This window comes from Hirsutella rhossiliensis, assembly GCF_020360975.1.
Source record: "Hirsutella rhossiliensis strain HR02 chromosome Unknown scaffold00002, whole genome shotgun sequence".
Lineage (NCBI taxonomy): Eukaryota > Fungi > Ascomycota > Sordariomycetes > Hypocreales > Ophiocordycipitaceae > Hirsutella > Hirsutella rhossiliensis.
The window spans coordinates 5,993,255-6,015,599 of NW_025408668.1; the positions used below are offsets into that span (position 1 = coordinate 5,993,255).

General features: G+C 57.6%; 5 protein-coding genes across 5 annotated transcripts; 2 read left to right on the forward strand and 3 right to left on the reverse strand.

Moving 5' to 3' along the window:
• Nucleotides 1-101: 101 nt before the first annotated feature.
• Nucleotides 102-12,520, forward strand: HRG_02313 (HECT-domain (ubiquitin-transferase) domain-containing protein; the record flags this gene model as incomplete). The annotated part of the gene is made up of 11 exons (XM_044860784.1): nt 102-149; nt 239-498; nt 553-7,847; nt 7,914-7,976; nt 8,031-8,210; nt 8,268-9,002; nt 9,045-9,479; nt 9,651-11,966; nt 12,022-12,188; nt 12,273-12,366; nt 12,426-12,520. The coding sequence occupies 11 exons, from the start codon at nt 102-104 to the stop codon at nt 12,518-12,520; spliced, it is 11,688 nt and encodes a 3,895-aa protein (XP_044724417.1).
• Nucleotides 12,521-13,336: 816 nt separating this feature from the next.
• HRG_02314 (ribosomal protein s6e domain-containing protein) lies at nt 13,337-14,532 on the reverse strand (the record flags this gene model as incomplete). Its single annotated transcript, XM_044860785.1, has 5 exons — nt 13,337-13,432; nt 13,504-13,671; nt 13,840-14,202; nt 14,319-14,405; nt 14,527-14,532. 5 exons carry the CDS (start codon nt 14,530-14,532, stop codon nt 13,337-13,339), a joined length of 720 nt encoding a protein of 239 aa, XP_044724418.1.
• A 415-nt stretch (nt 14,533-14,947) lies between these two features.
• Nucleotides 14,948-15,391, forward strand: HRG_02315 (ctf8 domain-containing protein; the record flags this gene model as incomplete). Its single annotated transcript, XM_044860786.1, has 1 exon — nt 14,948-15,391. The coding sequence occupies one exon, from the start codon at nt 14,948-14,950 to the stop codon at nt 15,389-15,391; it is 444 nt and encodes a 147-aa protein (XP_044724419.1).
• Nucleotides 15,392-16,811: 1,420 nt separating this feature from the next.
• Nucleotides 16,812-18,308, reverse strand: HRG_02316 (putative diphthamide synthesis protein; the record flags this gene model as incomplete). Its single annotated transcript, XM_044860787.1, has 2 exons — nt 16,812-17,998; nt 18,116-18,308. The coding sequence occupies 2 exons, from the start codon at nt 18,306-18,308 to the stop codon at nt 16,812-16,814; spliced, it is 1,380 nt and encodes a 459-aa protein (XP_044724420.1).
• Nucleotides 18,309-19,896: 1,588 nt separating this feature from the next.
• On the reverse strand, nt 19,897-21,219 carry HRG_02317 (aldose 1-epimerase domain-containing protein; the record flags this gene model as incomplete). Its single annotated transcript, XM_044860788.1, has 2 exons — nt 19,897-20,303; nt 20,373-21,219. 2 exons carry the CDS (start codon nt 21,217-21,219, stop codon nt 19,897-19,899), a joined length of 1,254 nt encoding a protein of 417 aa, XP_044724421.1.
• Between the last annotated feature and the right edge of the window lie 1,126 nt (nt 21,220-22,345).

A 22,345-nucleotide genomic window follows, 5' to 3' on the forward strand; every position in this document is an offset into this window, starting at 1 on the left:
TCCGCCTGTGCGAGCAACGTTGTCGCTCCGGCGGGTAGCCCGGCTGCAGTGGAGGGGGAGCTTCCTTTCGTTTTCGCGGCTAAGCCGCTTCGGCGCTCGCCATGGGCAAAATCACGAAGACAATGCAAGCGAGGCATAAGGAGACTCTGGTAGGCTCCCCGGCTGATTCCTCCCACCATCCCGTCGTGATCACGGGTTGGAAGGCATCTCTCTCTTGGCTAACCGGAAACGCAAATAGTCTCCTTGGCTCCGAAATTACATTCAGACTACCTCGACGACTGCCTTGCCCCTCTTGCCAAAGCACCTTGCCAGCTTTCCGTCGAGATGGCCGTTCGGCCGCGGCGATCTTTACCACTGGATCCCCCTCCTGAACCGCTTCGATGGCATTCTCGAGCAATTCTGCAAATCCTACCAGCTTCGCGAGGGTCCCCAACCGCGCGACTTTCGTTTGGACCTATTGCTGAACCGGAAGAATGAATCAATCTTGAGTGACGAGAGGCAATGGGATGAGAAGGAGCTCGTGGATCTTGGTTTTCCGTTGGATGGCGACAGAGTGCTCGTAGAGGCCGTCCTGCGATTCACCCGCATGCTTCTGGAGCACTGTGGTAACCGAAGCATCTACGCCAGCAGCGCCCACCTCAACGACTTGCTCAACAGCACGTCTTTACCCATCATCATCGCCACGCTGGAGGTGGGCTCCGAGTTGGCACAGAGATATCAGGCCTCTGTCAAGCGCATCGGGAGTTCGTCGAGGCAAATCAGCGCGGCTCTGCTGGCAAATCACTACAACATCGACCTGGATCGAGTGCAGCAGTTGGCCTTGCCTTTTGTTAAGACCCCGATCATCAGCCTCGCAGACTACACATCTTCCACGACCCCTGCCTCTGCCAAGGGCAAGGACAAGGCGCAGGCTGGTGGCAACAGGAACGCGACATCCATGCACGCCAACGATCTTGTTGCCGTGGCGGCGGCGGACGACAAGCGTTGGAAAGATTGGACAGATGTTAGAGTCTTCTACTACCCTCAAGACGTTTCGTCCAGTCCAGATGCAACAGTCGACCACGGTCGCTCGTCTCTGCCGTCGACCCCCACTCCTCTGCGTCGAAGTTCGACCATGAATAACCAGCAGCATACCCCAAGACCGCGAAATGCTGCTGTGGATGATTCGTCGCCCATCGGACCCCGCACCCCGGCTGTCGCGGACGAGCATGCTCCCTCGGGTCAAAAGTCGGTTGACATTCCAAGATCAGCCGTTGCCACGACGCCGATTTACGAGCTCGTCCATCGGTGTCCTGACGAGATGCTCCCTGCGGCCAAGTACGAACTGTTTCATCGGCTGCGTGTTGCCAAGGCCCTTGTGGAGTCGACCAAGGCGCGCCAGCAGATTCTGGCCATCCGCCTGCTCGCGATAACCAACTTGGCGTACATCCATACCGAGTCCAATTTCGTGGAGAAGGTCCTTCGCCAGGACATTGATGAGACTCGACGATACCAGCTTGTGTACCAGCTCGCCGAACTTATCCACCCATCGGCGGATGGCAAGACCGACGTGCCTTTGTGGCTGCAGTCCATCGCCCTGGCTTTGCTCGAGGCCGTCTCGGGATTCCACGCCAGGTGCCAAGACGTTTTGTCCGCCCTCAACGCCAACGTGAATCACGGCATTCTGCTCTACGTCATTAGAAAAGCAGTTGCAGGCATGGCAGATGACAGCGTCGCCGACAACAGCGAACAGGTTACCGAGTCCGACGAATGGCGGAACAATTTGTTCTCTCTGACACTTCACTTGTCCATGACTACTCGTGTCGGAAATGAGATGGTGTCTGCCGGTCTGATGGATATTCTTGTCGAGATACTCAGTCTTCGATCCAAGATTTCTCAACGCCACCATGCTATGGTCCTGGCCTTTCTTGATGGTCTCATTTGGACGTACCAGAATGCTTTCACTGCCTTCTTCAATGCTAGCGGTCTCGACACAGTCGCGAAACTGCTTGTGGACGCTGTCGGCGAGGCACAGGCATCGCTGAGCTCATCCAAGGGCATCAAGGCTGATCAGCAGTCGAGTGCGGTTGACTACGAAATTCCGTACTACCAGCAGCAGACCCTCAAATGGCTGCTCAAGTTCATCCATCACGTCATGTCCAACTCGTACACTTATAACGGAAACACGGACCGGCTCGTGCGAAACCTGGCTGAAAAGTCCGACTTGCTGCGCAGTTTGCGAGAGATCATGGAGGACAAGAAGAGCTTTGGCTCCGTGGTCTGGACAAACTCGGTCACCATTCTGAGCGACTTCATCAACAATGACCCAACAAGCTTCGTAGCCATCTCCGAATCTGGCATGATCAGGACCTATCTCGAAGCCATCACGGGCCGGCCAATTCCAGATGGCCATGGCGACGATCAGAAGAAGAAAGAGCGAGATGAGGCAGATGATGATGATTCTCCTGACGGCTCTGCCATCGCATCTCTCGTGGACCAAGATGAACGACCGCACCCTCCGCCAGAAGATGTCCTTCGGCAAGGTCGACGTAATCAGTTAGCCAAGGGGATCTTGGCCTCGCCAGAGGCTATCAACGTTGTCCCTCAGGTCTTGAACTCCATCTCTCTCAACAACACTGGGATGAAGCTGGTGGTCTCGTCGCGAGCCTTTGACAGCTTTTTTGAGATATTCGAGAGTCCTGCTCACGTCAAGTGCATGGACTTTGATGGTGAGCTCGCTCACAACGTTGGCGGTAGCTTCGACGAGCTTGCTCGTCACCACCCTCCTCTGCGGACATCAATCTCAAATGCCGTCATCGACATGGTCGCGAGGGTGCGCTTCCTTGGCCTGGAGAAAGCTCGCTCGTGCGGCTGGGGCGCAAAACTCTCAGTCACCGGCTCAAATGGCGAACTTCTCTCGGTTACTGAGAGTGGGAAGCTCGTGAACGCAAGCAAGATCCCGCCTCAAGCGCGAGAACATGCAGCCCCGGGTGACACCGATGTCGACATGTCTGACATAGTGTCGCCGGACGACTCGAAGACGGTCATCCGAGACGAGGATGCATCAGATACCCCTTCTGAGTCGATCACGCCATACATCCATGCTTTGGCCAGCTTCCTGGCCGCCTTCTTGTCCAATTCTCTTCTGAAGACCAATTTCATCAGAAAGGGAGGCATCGAACTCCTTCTCGACGTTTGCGAATCTCCCAGTCTCCCGGCCACCTTCGGGGACTCTCCTGCATCCCGAGTCCTGAATCAGGTGGTGTCGCAACTGGTCGAACAGTCCCCCATTCGCGCCTTGCCTTCGCTGCTACGTCGTGCTCAGGCTTCAGTCGATGTTCTTAAGCCCCTCGCAGCCAAAACAGAGACCCTTCCGCCGTACTTTGCCGCGTTTCTCACCCCCGACCTGGGACCCGTCCGCGCCGATGAAGAGGCGCCTGAGTCTGTTTTGGCAGGGACCAGGCTCGTCAAAGCCCTGTTAAACGCACAGACCTTCATCAAGATCATATCGGACTGCTTTTTCACCTCGAGGAACAACAACCTGTCGTTCTATCCCGTCAATGTTTACGACTATTACCTCGGGTTGGTCAAATCAATCGGTCCTCTACTGCGAGGAGTTTTAGCCGAGGAGGCGGCACAGCTGTCCGTCATCCCCCAGCACTGGTCTTTGAGACGCCATCCGCCTTTAGGCGACGGCGGCGCCAGAGACGGTGATGCCGAGACTGATGATACGTCACTGCCCGATGTTTTGAACACCGCAGGTGGCTGGGAATCTTCTGGCGACGCCGGAGGCCCTACCACAACGCGCCCGACGGAGTTGGAGCAGTCCAGCGCACGCTTTCAAAACTACGAGACTCTACGGGTGCTACTCCATCCAATGATTCCGACATCCTTCCCCCTGTTTCAGTCACTTGGAAAGTCGCTTTTGCCGCGCCGCAGCGAGCCAAACCACCCCGAACCTTTCACGAGATCTCGCCATCTCGAGATTGCCAAGGCTCTCGCTGACTCCATCTTGGGCCACCTGGGGCCTTCAGTCGCCATGCCGGATCCGACGTCAAAAGACTTTCACTACTGGATCATCATGCTTCACACCATTCATGAAATGCTGATTGACCACCCGTCGACAAGGCAAACCGACCGCTCCAACGTCCACATCATCATGCCTGTTCTTCTTGCTTTCAAGGAACGGGGCGGCTTGGATGTCCTCAACTCAATGCTCAAGGTTTTCACCGTCGCCGTTCGCCATGGGGCCGACACAGCTCTGGATGAATCCTCAAAAAGCAAGGTTGCAGCATTTGGGCTGAAGAAGGTGCTCGACTTGTACTTCTTCTTGATCAATGGGAAGCATTTGTCAGACACGGCCAACTACTTTAACCTTCAGCCTCGACATCCAGACAGGGCCAACCCCATTCTCGTCTATCAGCAAATTGTCGTCGAATTTCGTGCGGCTGTGTTGCCAGCCGTGATGGAACTCTGGGATTCGAATTTCGTCGACAAGATTCCGGATTCCACGGTCAAACGCTTACTGGATATCCTCAAAATCATCTCAAGCGGCGATCACGAACTTCAAAGTGTCAATAAGCACTCAACTCCATTTGCCCTCTTCAAGCAAACGGATGTCCGCTTTGACTGGCAACCACTTCGCAGCGTTGTCAATGAAGCTCTGAATGCTGGCTACGACCAAGGGCTAGTGCACGAGGCAGCATACAGAGCAAACGGGAACGGTGCTTTCACCACCGAGTACTGTCGATCCCACAAAGATGGCCTGGCCGGTTTGCGGAATCCGATCCCGCTTGAGGATGCCGACACATCCGCATTGGTGGGGGCCGGCACGCCTTCGAACGATCGAGAGTCTTCGACCGTTGAACCGGAACCCTCAAACGGGCCGGCCCTCTCTGATGCTGATCGCATGTCGTTGGACGCGCTGCCTGACTTGACTGCCGAGGGTTTGCGGGATCTGATTGAACGCTCTGATCACATGGACGAAACACAGGAGTCCCAATCAGGCCCAACGACCTCGACGCCAACGGTTCCAGCAGCGGATGGTGCTAGCCGCGATGCCATGGCTCAACTTGTGGCTGCAAAAGAAGGACTGGACAACCTGAGGGCTAAGCTGAGAGACAGCTTGATCGAACAGTGCTTGGACGTCATTCGAGCCCATCCGGAAACGGCCATTGAGGTATCCGATCTCATCACCGCCATGGTTATTCGACGACAGAACCACGAGGCCCAAGAAGATGTCGGGTCGACGCTCACTTTTGCGCTGTCGTCCCTTGCCTTCGACGAGGACGAGAAGAAGCGCAACGGTAAATGCATTGCTGCGTACGCCCACCTTCTGGCCTTGCTGCTTCAGGACGAGAAGTTCTTTGAACGAAACATGGAGACTCTACGAGAAAAGGTCGACGAGTACGTGGCTTTTCTCAAGATACCCTCGTCTTCTTCCACGGAAGATTTGCCGCCTTGGATTCCGTTCATCCTCTTGATTTTGGAGCTCTTCCTGTGCCACGACGAGCGGCCTGTCCCAGCGCAGTGGAAAGCCCCAAAGTCTCTGGAAGAACCGGTCGCGGCACCAGTCGTTCAGATGGGAACTGCCTTGGTTGGCAGCCAAGAACGCACGAGGATACTAGACTCCTTGCTCGACCTGCTTCCTCGGATTGGCAAAGAAGAGATGCTGGCAACTGCTGTTCTCAGGGTCTTGGTGATTTTGACAAGACGTCGCGACGCGGCAAAGCTTGTGGGTGAGAAGAAGAACTTGCAGAGGTTATTCCTGATGGCCAAGCAACTGTCCGGATCAGGCTCCGAGCGCCTGAAGCAAACGAGGTTAACCGCATACATCATCACCGTCCTCCGTCACGTCATTGAGGACGAGGAGATTGTCAAGCAAGTCATGCGCGCGGAGATTCAAGCCGACTTTCCGAACATACAAAGAAACCAGCGAGGGCCAACCGATGTGACGACATATCTGCGAGCCATGGCGCCGGTAGCTCTTCGGGCCCCTGACTTGTTCGTGGAAGTCACAAACGAGCTGCTCGAGTTCACGAGGTGGCAGCCCACGACTAGCGACGGAACCCGATCTCAACCCCTGGCCATGAAACACACTGCCAAAGAGACGTCTGAGGAGGAAAAGCCGTCTACTGAAGGGTCTGCGAGCCAAGACATCAAGCCGTCCACAGAAGCTGCGGACAAGGAAATGACCGATGCCCCCAAAGCACCACATGACAGCAAACGGCCTGTCGTCGAGAACCACGATGGCGTCATACATTTTCTACTCTGCGAACTCGTCAATTACCGCGAAGTCGATGACAAGGAGCCTCCCGCTGTCGGCAAAGACACCAAAGCTGAACCCGAGTCAAGCGCAGAGGGTCAAGACGTCTCGATTAGGGCCACTACAGCTGCGGACGAGAAGGACAAGAAGCAGCCAAAGCCTGTTTTCAAGGCCGTGGAGCATCCGATATTCGTTTATCGATGCTTCTTGCTCAGCTGCTTGGCAGAGCTCCTTCAAAGCTACATTCGAACCAAAGTGGAATTCATCAACTTCAAACGAAGCGCGCCTCCTCCAACATCGCAAACTCCGATCAAGCCAAGATCCAGCATCCTGAACTATCTCATTTACGATTTGCTGTGCCAGGGAAATCTCAACGGAACGACGGACAGCATTGCGTCAAAGAAGAAGGCCGCAACTTCGTCTCTGACACAAAAGGTTCTCGTGGCACTCGTCGCCAAAACCAACGAGAGGCCAGTGGAGCGCGGTCGCGACAAATTTGCATACGACGACGAGCCTGATCTACTTTTCGTGCGCAAGTTTGTCTTGGACACCATTCTGAAGGCATATGAGAAGGCGCCGTTCACGGATGAGCCACTAGAAACTCGGTACACACGGATGCAGTGCCTTGCGGAGCTCATGAACCATATGATTGGCGAGAAAGACAAGGACCAGAGCTCTGGTGCTCGGAATGCCGACAATGTTCAGTCCCGTTCTCAGGCGCAGCTGCGGCGTCTGATGTATGAGAAGGGATATGTGGAAAAGTTGACATCGTCCATTGCAGAAATCAGCCTCAACTACCCCGGCGTCAAGAGAGCCATCAAATACATCCTTCGCGTCCTTCGGGCCCTGACCGGGACTGCCAAGGACCTGAGCCTCTCGCCTCTTGCAAGTTCATTGCCGTCTGACCCCGTCGCCGACAATAGCGATGAGGGGTTCGCATCAACCTCGTCTCTCTCGGATTTGGAAGACGATCGAGAAGAAACCCCCGACTTGTACCGCAACTCTGCCTTGGGCATGCTCGAGCCCCGAGGTGAGGATGACGAGTCAGAAGACGAGGACGATGATGATGAGGACATGTACGGCGATGAATACGACGACGAAGAAATGGACTATGGAGACGATGACATTTCCGACGACGGGGAAGACAACATCAGTGACGATGATGAGGAGCTCAGCGGAATGGGTGGCATTGAAGGTCTGCACGGCGAACCTGGTGTTGTTGAAGTCATTATGGATGACGATGACGATGACGACACCGGTGACGACGACGACGACGACGACGACGACGACGAGATGGACTCTGCGGACATGGAAGATGTAGAGGACCGTGTGGAGATAGTGGACGAGGATGGCAATCCCATCGAAGAGGACGGGGATTCAGGCTGGGAAAGCGAGAGTGACGTTGAGGATGATGAAGGCCAGGAGGGCGATGAGCTGGACTACGAAGGAGAGGTGCAAGATGTGGATGAAGCTCACATGCATGACATGGGTCCCGGTGGCTTGCTCGATAACATGGCTCGAGCCATCATGGGGGATGATGGTGGATATGAGCCTGAGCTTGGCTTGGACGATCACTACCTCGATGACGCTCACGATGAAGGCGGTATGTCATCCTTCCATTGCCCTTCCCTCTACCTGTTTTCGAACATTCCGCTAACCATTTCTGCAGAAGACGAAGAGGATGAAGACGACATGGAAGACGAGGAATACATATATGATGATGACTATCCTCGTGCGTGGGCCGCTGGTTGGCGCCCGAGAGAAATCGCTGACACGGATTCAGTAGACGATCAGCCACCACCGATGCCCGCCCTGGGATGGGACGGCTTGAATCCTGAGGTAGACGATCGCCACCGCCAGCTCTTCTTCCTCGAGGGCAATCACAGGAGGCCGGTACTGGCGCGGATGGACAATCGCAGCCCGTTCACCCCTCGTTTCATGGCAGGATCGAATCGCGATCATCTAGGTACGCTTCTGCCGACGTAGTGGCGAAGGACTGCCAACAACTAATTATTGAATTCAGATTTCCGCAGCTACTTCTCTCGTGGCCATCGTTCGGCCGGTCCGCAGTCAAACGCAGAGGATGGCGTGAACCCGCTCCTTCGACGGCACCAGAATGCATCGGACGCGACCTCGCGCCCAGGTCACAGCCATTCGGTAGGGCTCAGGCTACCCGAGGGCGTGTTTGGAGGCAGACATGCCATGGACGGACCCATGGGCCTCTTGGGTGAACTGATGGAGTTTCTTCCAATCATGGGACGCAACGCCGGTGGCCAAGCGTTTCACTTCCACATCACCGGCCCGGGTGCCCCGCGCGAGACCCGCGAAATCGGCGCGACTCGATGGCCCAGAAATGAACAACGCCGAGATGGTTCAGTTCAGGAGCCACACCAAGCAGTCTCGTTCACGCCCGAGTCGACATTGGACCGCTACCAGGAGGAAGCAAGAATGATTTTTGGAGCGAATATCACCGCCGATGCTTCCAAGCTCAACAACATCATTGTCGCCAAGCTTACGCCCGCAGCCATCGAGCTGGAAAAGAGGATCAAGGCACAGGAGGCCGAGGTTCAGAAGCGTCTCGACGAGGAACGGAAGAAGCGCGAGGAAGAGGAGCGCAAGGCTCGTGAGGCCAAGGTCGCCGAGGAAAAAGCCGCCAAGGAGCAGAAGGAGGCCGAAGAGCGAGAAGCGGCCGAGCGGGCTGCCGCCGAGGCTGCCGCCAACGATCAGCCCAGTAATGATGAGCCGGACGTTTCAAGTGGTGCCATGGAGGGTGTTGAGGCCGTCGAGCCTGCTGGGACAGGGCAGGCTGGTACTCAGAGCAGCGCGACGACCGAAAGCGGTGGTCAGCCACGCGTCATGACGACTCTGAGGGGCGAGGAGGTCGATGTCACGGAGCTGGGCATCGATCCTGATTATCTTGCGGCTCTGCCGGAAGAATTCAGGGAAGAAGTCATTGCCCAAACTGTGAGCGAGAGGCGGTCGCAAGCTCGCGAAGAGGCTGCAACGGGCGAGTCCACCGAGGTCTTCCAAGAGTTCCTCGACGCCCTTCCGGAGGAGTTGCGTTTGGAGATTGCGCAGCAGGAAAGGCAAGACGAACGTCGTCGACAGCGTGAAGAGGCTCGCCGCCAAGCCGCTCACGCCGGTGGCCCAGTTGCGGTCGCAACTGAGATGGATCCCGCCAGCATTTTGCTGACCTTCCCGCCCGAGTTGCGTGAGCAAGCGTTGATTGACCAGGGTGAGGACCTAATGGATCAACTTCCTCCGGAAATGGCCGCTCAGGCTCGAGCTTTGGTCCAGCAGCACGCACCGATGCCGCAACATCACGGCATACGCTCCATCGCTGCTCCGGGCAGAACGCCCTCGGGTGTTGGCAGACCCGAGGCTAACAATAATGCGGATGACCAAGGCGAGAACAGAGTTCAGCGGCGGACTGTAGTCCAGATGCTCGACAAGTCCGGGATTGCGACGTTGCTGCGGTTGATGTTCATTGCCCAGCAGGGGTCCATCCGCAACTATCTGTTCAGCGTTTTCGCCGACGTTTGCGAGAATCGACAGACTCGTCTCGAGGTCATCAGCAGTATTCTGCAAATTCTCCAAGAGGGCAGTGCCGATATGAATGCCGTCGAGCGAAGCTTTGGACAGCTCTCGCTGAAGGCGAGGAGGCACAAAGACAAGGAGGCTGAAGCGAAAACTCCACAAAACCTCAGGAGGACGTTGACAGGTGTGGCCGCCACCAGCACCGCTCCGACAAACTCGGAAACGTCGCCGCTCCTGATTGTTCAGCAGTGCTTGGACCTTCTTGTGGATCTCTGCACGCGAAGTCACCACATTCCATGGCTTTTCTTGACCGAGCACGAGATTGTCGGGACAACACTGAAGAGGGCACTGAGCCGCAAAGGCAAGGTCAAGGACTCCAAGGCTCACAAATACGCCATCAACTCCTTGTTAACGCTCTTGGACCGCGATTTGGTGACCGAGAGCTCCCTTGTGATGACCCATCTTGCGGACTTGTTGAACCGCGTCACGCTTCCTCTCCAGAACCTGGAGCGCCGCCGCAGGGAGACTGCCGAAGAGACCAAGGCCGCCGAGGCAGTGCCTGAGGCGTCGAGCGCGGCTGAGCAGGCAGAGTCTGCTGAGACCCACGGCACGACGCCTGGCCATGGTCAAGCCTCAGACCAGCATGGCCCTGATGCCGAGGCTACGAAGGACGCGGAAGAGAAGAAGGAGGCCACACAGAAGCGCCCTCGTCAACTGCAGCCGCCAGTCATCCCGCCGCAAAACCTGACGCTCGTCGTGCGGATCTTCGTGGCCAGAGAATGCAACTCCAAGACGTTCCAGAACACCATCTCGACGATCAAGAACCTGTCCGTCATTCCGGGAGCAAAGGAGGCGTTTGGTCAAGAACTCGTTCGCCAGGCGCAGCTCCAGAGCGAAAACATCGTCTCCGATCTGGACGATCTTCTCCCGCACATCAGCCGGGCCACAACCGGAACCGAGATCCAGGGGGTTGCCCTCGCCAAGTTCTCTCCAGGCGCATCGGAACAAAACAAGCTCCTCCGGGTTCTCACCGCACTGGACCACCTGTTTGATGGCAAGAAGAAGATCCGAGACGAGGAAGATGAAAACGCGAGGGAGAAGGAGAAGCAATATCTGGTCACCTCTCTTTACCACAATTCCACCTTTTCGGCAATGTGGGAGAAGCTCAGCGCCTGTCTGCGGGCTATTCGTCAGCGAGAGAACATGCTCAACGTTGCCACGATCCTGCTGCCCCTCATCGAGTCTCTCATGGTGGTGTGCAAGAACACAACAAACGATGACCAGCCTCAGAGCCAAATCTTCAGAGACATGGTTCTTTCCAGCCCACCTCCAGAGTCCCGCACTGCAAGTCTTTTTTTCAGCTTCACCGAGGACCACCGGCGCATTTTGAACGAGCTTGTGCGTCATAATCCGAAGCTCATGTCAGGCACCTTTGCTCTCTTGGTCAAGAACCCCAAGGTCCTTGAATTCGATAACAAGAGAAACTACTTCAACCGCAGTGTCCACTCGCGCAGCGGGCAAAGCAATGGGCGGCCGTCGTACCCGGCGCTGCAGCTGTCTGTCCGCCGCGACCATGTCTTCCACGACTCGTTCAAGTCTCTCTACTTCAAGTCTGGCGACGAGATGAAGTTTGGAAAGCTCAACATTCGCTTCCACGGGGAAGAGGGCGTGGATGCTGGAGGCGTCACCCGCGAGTGGTTTCAGGTCCTCGCGCGCCAGATGTTTGATCCCAACTACGCCCTGTTCATCCCCGTCTCATCCGACCGCACGACCTTCCACCCGAATAAGCTCAGTGGCATCAACGACGAGCACCTGATGTTCTTCAAGTTCATTGGGCGCATCATTGGCAAAGCCCTTTACGAGGGTCGGCTGCTTGACTGCTTCTTCAGCCGCGCTGTGTACAAGCGGATTCTCGGCAAGTCGGTCTCGGTCAAGGATATGGAGTCATTCGACCCCGACTACTACAAGTCCCTCTGCTGGATGTTGGACAACGACATTACCGATATCATCACCGAGACCTTTTCGGTCGAAGATGACGAGTTCGGCGTCACCACTGTCGTAGATCTCGTTCCCAACGGGCGAGAGATTTCCGTGACCGAAGAGAACAAGCACGAGTATGTGCGTCTCGTCGTCGAGCACAAGTTGCTGTCTTCTGTCAAAGACCAGATGGAGCACTTCTTGAAGGGTAAGTCTGGTTGTTTTCGACTGCGCCATGGATCTGCGTACTAACGATTTGACAGGCTTTCACGAGATCGTACCGGCAAAGCTTATCTCGATTTTCAACGAGCAAGAACTCGAGCTGCTGATTTCCGGCCTTCCAGACATTGACATTGACGACTGGAAGAGCAACACGGAATACCAAAACTACAATCCTTCAACCCAGCAGATTCAGTGGTTCTGGAGAGCGGTGAGGTCGTTTGATAAGGAGGAGCGGGCCAAGTTGCTGCAGTTCGTCACGGGAACAAGCAAGGTTCCCCTCAACGGCTTCAAGGAGCTAGAGGGTATGAACGGTATCAACCGCTTCAACATCCACCGCGACTACGGCAACAAGGACCGCCTGCCTTCCTCGCATACTTGCTTCAACCGTGAGTGAACCCGATGCAGCTTTGAAGGATGGTGGGATTTGAACTAACGAGGCCTACAGAACTGGATCTTCCCGAGTACGAGACGTACGATATGTTGCGTTCTCAGCTTCTGAAGGCTATTACTCAAGGAAGCGAGTACTTCGGATTTGCCTAATAGCTTTGAAGCGCAGTCGAGGGGGTTTGGCCGAGCCAGACTGGAGCCATCAGGTGGCGCAGGGGATGACGCCTGCAAGCGAAGTGTGTCAAACCAGACCTCACTGGCAGTAATGTGCATCCTCAGCTTGGTTCCTGGCATGGCCTTTACGGTTTTTGAAGCGCCACGCCTTAGCGTTTGGGCACAGATGGCTAGGGAGCAACATGGTTCCGCGGTGGTAATTTTCTCCCTATAACGAGTGGAGGTTGTTGTTTTTCATTTTGTCTCCGAGGTTATCGTCCGCCTGCGTGGGAGAAGTGCAGGTCTCCCGGGTCGGTAGAGGATCCTCTGGGGCTTGCTACGTGCGTGAAGCCGAGACATAGGGAGGGACCATTGCATGTAGAATAGGGATAAGCCAGCCGCGGGCATTAGACAGGGAAAATCAAGGCAGTGTCTGTTAGGCCTGGCGCTATGCCTTTGATTGACTGAGGTGCGGAAGACGAGGCACTTGAACCTGGCTTGGAGAGCTTCACGCCCATGTAATCGTCAGGGATGGCCAAGGGTAGCACGGCGGAAAGAAATCGCCGGGCTGCCTTTCGACCGTTGGCAGGCTGCACGTTGAGAGAGGGGGTAACAAGAAACGAGTCATCAATGTCTAATGAGCCTCGCCCGTGGATGGCGTCAAGAATGCATTCGATTTTTCTCGATATGCTTCTAGTACATTCGTGATTGGAGCCCTCAAATTGAGCCCTAGAGATCCTCACTCCCAATGCATGCAAACCACAGGAACCAAGGTATGATTTTCCACTCCTTCTCTCACTAGAACGCCGGAACCCCTCACTTGTGCATAGAGCTCGCTCGTCGCTTGCGGACGTCGGCCTTGTGGGCCTTGGCCTCGGCAACGCGCTTGGCCAGGATCTGGGCGTACTCGTTCTGTCGATGCGCGTCAGTGCCTGTACGCCAGGAGATGGGCAAGTCGGGCGCGGAGCTCGGCGTGTACTTACGGCCTCGTCCTTGACCTTCTCGGACTGGCGCCTCTTGAGGGCGAGACGGTGGCGCTTGTGCTGGAGACGCTGGGGGGTGACCAGCCTCTGGATCTTGGGGGCCTTGGTGAAGGGCTTCTTGCCCTCACCCTTAGGCTGGACCTCTCGTCGAATGACGTACTTACGGACCTGGATTGTCCGGCCCGATTAGTCTTCACAACCCGTGCGCAAAACTCTTGACTCTGTTCCCACCGGCCGTCGAGCCGGTGGTCATCTCACACTCTACCCGGACTGCCCATTCCACCGCCGCAGCTCCGGATAGGCGATGATCGAGTATGGGTGCAGGGTGAAACATACATCGTCATCCTTGGTGAGGCCGAAGAACTTGCGGATCTTGGTGGCGCGCTTAGGACCGAGACGCTTGGGGTTGACGACGTCGGTCAGGCCGGGGATGGCGTTGTCGCCCTGCTTGACGATGCTGAGGGCGAGGACGGACAGGTCCATGCCGACGATGCAGCCGCGGACCGACTTGCGCTTGCGCTCGCCGGTGCGGCGGGGGCGGTAGCACGAGTGGCCGTCGGCGAGGAGCAGGCGGACTCGGCTGGGGTGCATGACGCCCTGCTTCATCGGGAAGCCCTGCTTGTCGTTGCCGCCGGTGATGCGGAAGATGTAGCCCTTGAACTCATCGCCGACGGAGTCACCGGGGACCTCGGCGCCCATCTAATTGATAGCCCCCATCGTCAGCACAGCTCGCTTCGATAGATTCGGTCGCGGGCCCCGTGTATCGATCTTGTGTCCGGTTCGGGAAAGGAAAGAAGGGGTTGGCGTCGACGTACGCGCTTCTCCATGAAGACGGCAAGCTTGCGCTCATCCTCAATGTCGATGAGCTTCTGGCTGCCGTTGGCAGGGTAGCTGATGTTCAACTGTCGGATGTTAGCGACGCGTCAGTCCCATCGATCAACAGGGTGGATTCTCTCGGCCAGCGACCGCCGAATTTTCGAGGCAATCGCATCGCAGAGGCTCCGTGGGCTGGTGTCGACGTACCTTCATCTTGCCAGTTGTGGTGGTGCAAGTTGGCTTGACCTGGCTGATGTGAAGTCGTCGGTGATGGGGATGCGAGGTGGTTGAAAAATTGGCGAGAAATGCAGAAAAGTGTGTGTCGCTAGGCCTAGGGCTCCCACTTTGGTTGTGGTCGTGGGCACCAGCCAATCAACGAGCGCGCAAGCCCTGAAGCTTGACAAGAGGGCCCGACCCGCTGCACCAGCCTCATGTGGCGCAACTCCGTCGTGTTACCCCGATGTGTGGCGCCCCTCAACCGTCCAACTTAGGCACTTACTTCTCAACTGCCTCGGCTCGAAGCTTCATATTCGCGCAACGAACTCGACTCAATTGCGTCGCCCGACCACTTCGCGCCCTGCCTTTGAGCCCAGCCACCCCTGACGCCCCGGGCTCAAACCTAGCGAAAATGACCTCTGTCAAGCTCTACCCCCCCTCAAAGCCGGCAGCCGCAGCAAGTAGCCCTCTCCCCCAGCTGCTCCAGACGCCGTCGGGCTTGGCCCTGCTCGAACTCCAGGGCTCAGTCAACCTGCCGTCGGACTCGGACGGCACGCCGCTGCAGGGTGTCGAGATCGGGAAGCTCGACTTCCCCGACTACGTCGCGGGCGTCGGAGGTTCTGCCTGGATGAAGCGCGTCCACCTCTACATTGGCCAGCACCAGCGTCTGACGGGCGAGGTCAAGAAGCTGCCCAAGGCCTTAGCCGTGGTGCGCCGGCGGGAGAATCAATGGCGCGAGAGCTCGGACGGCCCCGTTCAGGAGCAGGGCGACAACCTCGATGTGGTGGAGATTATCAAGTACAAACTGATGTTTTCAAATCGACCTGAGCCAGTCGGCACGGCAAACGCAACATAAGAAATGGGGCAGGGTTGAATCAGTGCATTCAGTAGGCGACGAAACTTGTCCTCACACATTGCCTCGTCGTGGACATGTCAGAAGCCGCTCTCCCACACGCGTCATTCGCTGCAGCTCCTTGCTTCTGGACAAAACCCCCAACTTTCTGGCGAGCGCTTCCACGCGCTCGACACGGGGCCCTCGTCTTTCCGGATCGGGCGCTTCCGACATGAAAACCGCCGAAAGCATGAGCGCCGCGTCCAGCCGCAGAAATGACTCTCCCTCTGCAGATATATCGGGCACAGCCGCCACCCGCGAATAAACCCTGACGAATCCGTCGCCCGGTTGGCTCGGCTCCATGATGCGGAAAAATTCCACTGCCGCCGGCCCGACGAGCGCACTGGTCCAGTCGAGCACGGCAGCAACTCCGAAAATCCCTCTGCAGCAGACATGTGAGGAAGCATCGAAGCCCGTCGGCGAGGGGCTCAAGTGTATCCTTGCCGAGAGGCCATTCTTTCGCTGGTGGCTCCTCTTTGGCGAGTTGCTCCAAGCGCCGGAGCATCCTCTGCCCCAGCGCTGATGGAGCATTCCGTACCGTCCATGGCCCCAAGCCAGATATCCCACTGCTGAGGCAGCTGCGTGTCATGTATCAAAGCAGCTCGTCGTCATAACGTACCCGCTCAGCATTTCTGGGTAACCGTCAGCCTCGAGGAGGTGGCGCGACTTCGGGACGGGGACCGGGGCCCCGCGGAGGAGATTGTATATCCCGAGTTCCTGATCGATGAGTTCCCCAGCGTCGTTGCGGGGTCGTTGACGTTGCGAAACACCCTTTGCTAGGGGGGGGGGGGGCACAGGGTGACCCGGCCGTGCTCTTCTGAAGTTGCTCTGTGGACGGCGAATCCAGGGCCTTGGCCAAGGCGATGCAGGGACAAGCTAGTTCCATGCCGAGCACCGCTGCCATGTCATGCGGTGCTTTGACTCGACTGTGCTGAGCTGGCTAGATCAAAGGCTGGGGTTCAATGTCCTTGTCAATGGCGAGAGCTCCGTGGATGTGACTCGTTTCGGTAACTTCACGGTAACGGTCAATCAACCGGCCAGATATTTGTTTGCGGAATCTCGTCCACTGTGTCGACTCGAGTAAATAGGTTGGAGTCATGCCGCTAGAGGGTGTCTGTATCTCAATATGAGCGAGCGCCAGTCGTCGATCGGACGATTCACACATTGGCGTCGTCGGTTCCAGTCCTAGCAGGTGCAAGGTCTCGGCCTCAAGCAAGATGCGCTTGGCTACTAGGAGATTTGTCGGAGCCCGCCTCGAGTCAAGCCATGACTGCCAGGGACGAGAATCAGACACTTCGAATCACCATCAAGTGCCTGGCACCCACAAAGGCTTTATGGCGAGACCCTTTCTATGCCTCTTTGGTCTATTCCAACTTCTTCTCCTCTATCCAGCTCCAACAACTGCAGCTCCAACTGCAGCTCCTACGTCCTCTGCTTTCGTTCTCCCCAGCCCGTCTTTCCCGTAGTAATCCATCGGATACACTCCGCCGCCGTCCTTGTCCCATCCGTCCCTGACGCCCAGCGCAACCAGGGCCTCGTAGGGCGTGAGCAGGGGGCGGGGAAAGGCATAGCCCCAGTCGATGCTGAGGCGCGGGCACGCCACCTGGACCCAGCACTCGACGTCGCCCATGAGGGCCAGCTTGCCCGGCAGGATCTCGCTGAGCAGCAGGTCGACGTAGGGGATGCCGCGCGCCTCGAGCCGCCGGCGGATCAGCGCCATGGTGTGCGGGTTGCCCTGGCGGCCGAGGGAGCCGAGGATCAGGCCCCAGCGGCGGGCGGCGCGGGCGGCGCGGATGGCGTCGCTGCGCAGGGAGCGCATCTCGTCGTGGGCGTACGTCTCGCGCGTCAGCTTGCGCGAGTAGGGGTCGTAGCGGTAGGCGGGGATGGACGGGTTGTGGATCATGACGCTCTCGAGGTGGAAGCGGCCGTCGCCGAGGTAGAGGATCAGGTCGACGGCGTCGTCGTCGGCGAGGCGCGGCGACGTGCACCCGAGGATCTCGCCCTTGCTCAGGGGCGCAATCTGCGGCACGACGACGCGGAAGCCGGCGGCCTCGAGGGCGCCGCGCAGGCCGTGGATGCTGGCGTTGAACTGGATGGTGCCGACCAGGGCCATGGTCTTGCCGCTGGCGACGTTGCGCTCGAGCGACGCCAGCAGGTGGGCGGCGTCGATGCTGATGTCGACAAAGACGTAGAGCGTCTTGATCTGCGTCACGTCGACGGGGATGAGGCAGCTGTGCGCGTAGTGGACCAGCAGGTCACAGCCCAGCGCGCGCGCCGTGTAGTCGTCGATGCAGCACGCGCCGTACGTCACGTCGCCCATGATGAGGGTCTCGACGCCCGGGCAAAACTGCGTCAGCATGTCCGCGATGGTCGTCGCGAACAGGAGCAGGCCCTCGGGCATCTGCAGCGCCACCCTGCGCGCCCCCGCCGACCGGATCCGGTGGATCGTCTTGGCAATCTCGAAGTTGTAGTTGGCCGGCAGCAGCGCCATGGCCTCCTGGAGCTGCGCGTCGTCGAGGATCTCCCTGGGCACCCGGTTCAGCAGCCGCGGCGGGCGTCTGGGCTTGGCGGCTGGGGGGAACGTGTTAGCGACGAGGCTCGGGACAGCAACTTCGTATATCCATCCATATGCTTCTAGATATGTATGTAGTCGGAGGAGGAGGCGGCTCGAGGGGGAGTCCGACATACCTTGAACCGCGCCGCTCTCGCCCTCTGCGTCCGCCGCTCCATGACCCTGCCTGGCCGCCGCCCGCCTCCCCACGAAGCGCTTCTTGGGCTGCTTGACGGCGCTGGCGGCTGCTTCGTCGGCGGCGGCGGCGGCGTGTGACTCTTCAATGTCGGCCGCGACGCCCAGGTCGACCTGCGCCCTGTCGTCTTCCATGTCGGTTGTCTTTTCTTTCCCTCTCTCTCCAAAGACCTTCTTTCCTCTTTCCGGCTTCAAGTATCGCGTAAGATTCGCGTGAGGTGTCCTCTGGCGGTTTATTGGACTTTTTCTGCTCTCATGGGCCGCACTGGTGGAACATGTGAGTCGTTGAATGAGGAGTGAGCACGGCAAGTTGTCGAGCCAGCCTGAGCAACTCGCCTACCCTAGAGCATCCACTCTCCCAACCACATCATCGGCCTTCTGACCGCATCTTTGTCTGCCTCGACAACCTCGCGACCGCAACATGCTTACGGGGCACGCCGAGCGACTCCTCGCAAGAGGTCTTCCTTGAGTTTCAATCTTTGGCGCGAAAATACGGAGCTGTGGAGGTCCATTGGATCCCCGGCCATGCTGACATCCCAGGCAACGAGGAGGCTGATGCTCTGGCAAAGGCGGGAGCATCACTGCCAGAACCCGCTGATAACGTCCCGACGCTAGCGCACCTGCGAAAGATTGCCCGACAGCAGCCGGAAGAGGCTTTCAAGGCCTGGTGGGAAGCCTCTGCGCCGGAGCGATACAGAGACCTGAGGCTTAAAGCCACAACCAGCTGCCCGTCAGAATTGGCGCTCTCTCGGCCCCTGCTTCGTAACTTGCTTGCAGCAAGAACCCACCATGGGGATTTTGCTGACTACCACGAAAGGTTTGGTCACGACAATGCGCGACTGACGTGCTCGTGCGGAAGACGAAAGAGCCAGCACACATCTTTTACTGCAGAAAGGTTGCGCCACGGCATCGTATGCGGCTTGCACCTTGGCCGGCTGCAGCCATCAACCGCGCAATCGGCAAGGACTTTGACAAATTCGTCAGGCTGGCGAAAGCGAGCTCCTTCTTCGGAGGATCTGCCCACGCCACTAGACGGTCATCATTCTCCTCTCTCACCTACCTTTTCCTCTCAATCCTTTCTGTTACCTGCTCCGATCTCGGGCGGCGTCAAGGTCTCGCGACCATGCGATCGCCGAGGTCATCAAGGGCTGCAAGGCCCCAGAAGCAAATTGGCTGATCTGACCACGGGACAGCTTTCTCTTCATGCCTGGACGTCCCGCTGACGGGCAACAGGTTTGTCATGAGCGCCGTTGAGCCGATGAAATGCTGGATAGTGGGTGAAGTGTACGATATGTAGCATGTAGACACCTGCTAGCTCAGCACGTCCTGTGCTCCCCTGCGGAGACCTGAGCGACCAAAAGTTGCTGGACGGAAAATACACTAAACTAAACTAAACTAAACATCATCGGCCTTCCTGTGCCCCGTCTCGGGGACCTGAGCGACCTAAAGGTCGCTGGACGGAAAATACAATAATAATAATAATAACATCATCGGCCTCATCCCGCCTCTCTTGACCAAACTGCTCATTCATGGGCTTTATTCTGTTCCCTGCTAGCAATTTGGTATCTGTTCCATGGAGTCATGCCAGTACAAACATTTCAGCCACAAAAAAAGGACGCTCATATCTACGAGACATGGACAATCAAACATTAAGTAAACTCAAAGATTCCCCTCCATGCCCAAAACCAAGCTTCATCAAGACAGCATTGCACCTCCCTCCTCATCAACAGTCGTCTTGCTTACCTTTCTTGCCCCCATGCTCCGACGTGAGGCTGAATCGGTACTTGGCCTGCAGCACGTACGGATCGTCCGACGGGCCGTAAACCTGCTTGCGCATCCACTCGGGGTGGTTGATGCCGTCAATGTAATCCTGCACCTCGAGCACGACGCAGCCGTACTTGGGAATGGTGCGCGGGAAGTCGTCTGCACCCTCGGCGTCCCGGACGCCCTGCGTCTTCTTGAGCGCCAGGGTGCCGTTCTGGCCGTTGCACGAGTACAGCTGGAAGGCGTCCTGGTTGGTGAAGACGTCGAGCTGGATGCCCGACCAGTCCGACGAGAGCGTCGCCACGGGGCCCTCTGTGCGCCAGTCGAAGCTTCCGAGGGCCGCGCGATTGACGGTGAAGCAGTTGTCTGCGCAAGGTCAGCCCTAGTCTTTTCCTCTGCCAAGGAACAAGGAACCAGGAACAACAGGGAACCTACCGTAGCCGGTGCAGTTGAAGCCGCAGTTGTTCTCGAGGTCCGGGTCGTCCATGGCCGCGCCGACCTGCCTGGGCCTGCTCCAGAAATCATTGACGGAGCCCTGGGGGTTGGAGAGGATCTCGCCGGTGGGGACGAGGATGTTGTCGACGCCGATGCGCTGGCCGCTGTAGGGCATGTGCAGGGTGTGGTTGAGGGCCGTGTTTGTCTGGTTGTTTGCGAAGCCGTCGAGGTTCCAGTACGTGTGGCTGCTCAGCATAATGGGCGTCTTCTTGGTCGTCGCCATGGCCACCATGCTAATGTCCCAGTCCCGGCCAGACAAGGCATAGGTGACGACGGAGACAACCTCGCCGGGAAAGCCCTCCTTGCCGTCCGGGTCGACAAAGGAAAAGGTGACGCTGGAGCGGCTGTGGGAGACGACGCTGAAGTTGCGCCAGTCCCAGCCGTCGGGCCCGCCGTGCAGCGTGTCGAGCCCCTGGGGCGACGCCTCGGTCGGGTTCTCGTTTGCCTTTACGCGGTACCGGTGGCCGTCAATGTCAAAGGTGCTGTTCTTGATGCGGTTGGCGTAGCGGCCGGGCACGCCGCCCAGGTGCGGGTGCTGCTTGTCCTCGCTGTAGTACGAGGCGTTGTCGAAGCCGGCCACGACGTCGCGCTCGATGCCGTACTGGTCCCGCAAGACGAGGTTGGCGATGGAGGCGCCGTAGGGGATAAAGGCGGCCGAGATGCCGTCGCCGTAGATCCAGTACTTGCCGTCCCTGTCGGGCGTGGGTGAGCCGTCACTCGTGCTGCTGCTGGCGGCAGAGGCCAATGGCAGCAGAGCCGCGGCGGCGACGGTCACGATCCTCCACATCATGGAGGTGATCAAGGCGGGCTGGGCGGTGTGCGAATGGCAGGGAGGAAGAAGAAGAAGAAGAAGCAGAAGAATAGAGATGGCTCTGGGACAGAGACGACGGGCAGAGACGACGGCTTCAAAAAGAAAACAAGCGAGCAGATGGGAAATGAGTCCCCCCTCCTTCTTTCAGTTTCCTCTTGCAGCAACGGCGAGAGAGGGGGGGGAATGAGCCAGAGCTTCTCCCCTCTCCTCTAATAGTCGATACCCCCAGAGCTTCGTCCGTTCTCGCTCCTGCATCCGCGTTGGCCACCGCATCAATGGGATCGACGACGCATGCTCTCTCTCCTCGCGTTACTCCGCATCCGCTCCCGCGCTTACCAAAAAGCCACCGCTGGTGAGGGTGGACATGCAGACAATCTAGCCTGCTACGGCGAGGCACGCGAGCGTCACACAAAGCTGCCTCGATCCGGCCATCCCGGAAGCGGACAGGAGCGGCGCTCACGTGGGCCGTCGAGGGGAAAAAACAAAACAACAACCAAAAAATCAGGCCTTGGCTTGGGATTGCAAGTTTGGTGGCTTCCCATCTTCCCCACGGGGTTGCACAGCTCATCCAATGCAAGTGCGGAAGGCTGATGTCAAGGGAGAAGGAAAAGAAAAACACCCGCATCTACTAGTTCTCAATGGCCCTTGACAGAACCCCCTCTTCTCTCCTCCGCTCTTCTCTTCATGCTTCTCTTCATGACTAGGGGGCCGTCCAACGGTCGTCCGTCATGTGACAACTCTCCAAGCCATGCCGTGCTTTCCGGGGAACAAGGTGCTAGCGAGCAGTCATGTCGCTGCATCACCAGATGGGACAGGCATTAGTTAGTTATAACCTACTCTGTATTCTTCCCCGGACACCTTCTCTCCGCCAGCTAGCTCGTGTGCATACCTGCTTCGTCACCCCCCGGTCCCTGTCAAGCAAGCCTCTGCCCTCTACAAATGTAATTCGTCGGCAAAATTTAATAGAAGAGCGACGTCAACAAAGGCCAGTCCTGGCGCACTTATACACATGACAGAGCCAGTGCCGACCGACACCCATCCCGCGTGCCTGCGCTCCTCCACCCGTCTTCCGCAGACCAACACAGCCTCGCTCTCGTTGCCC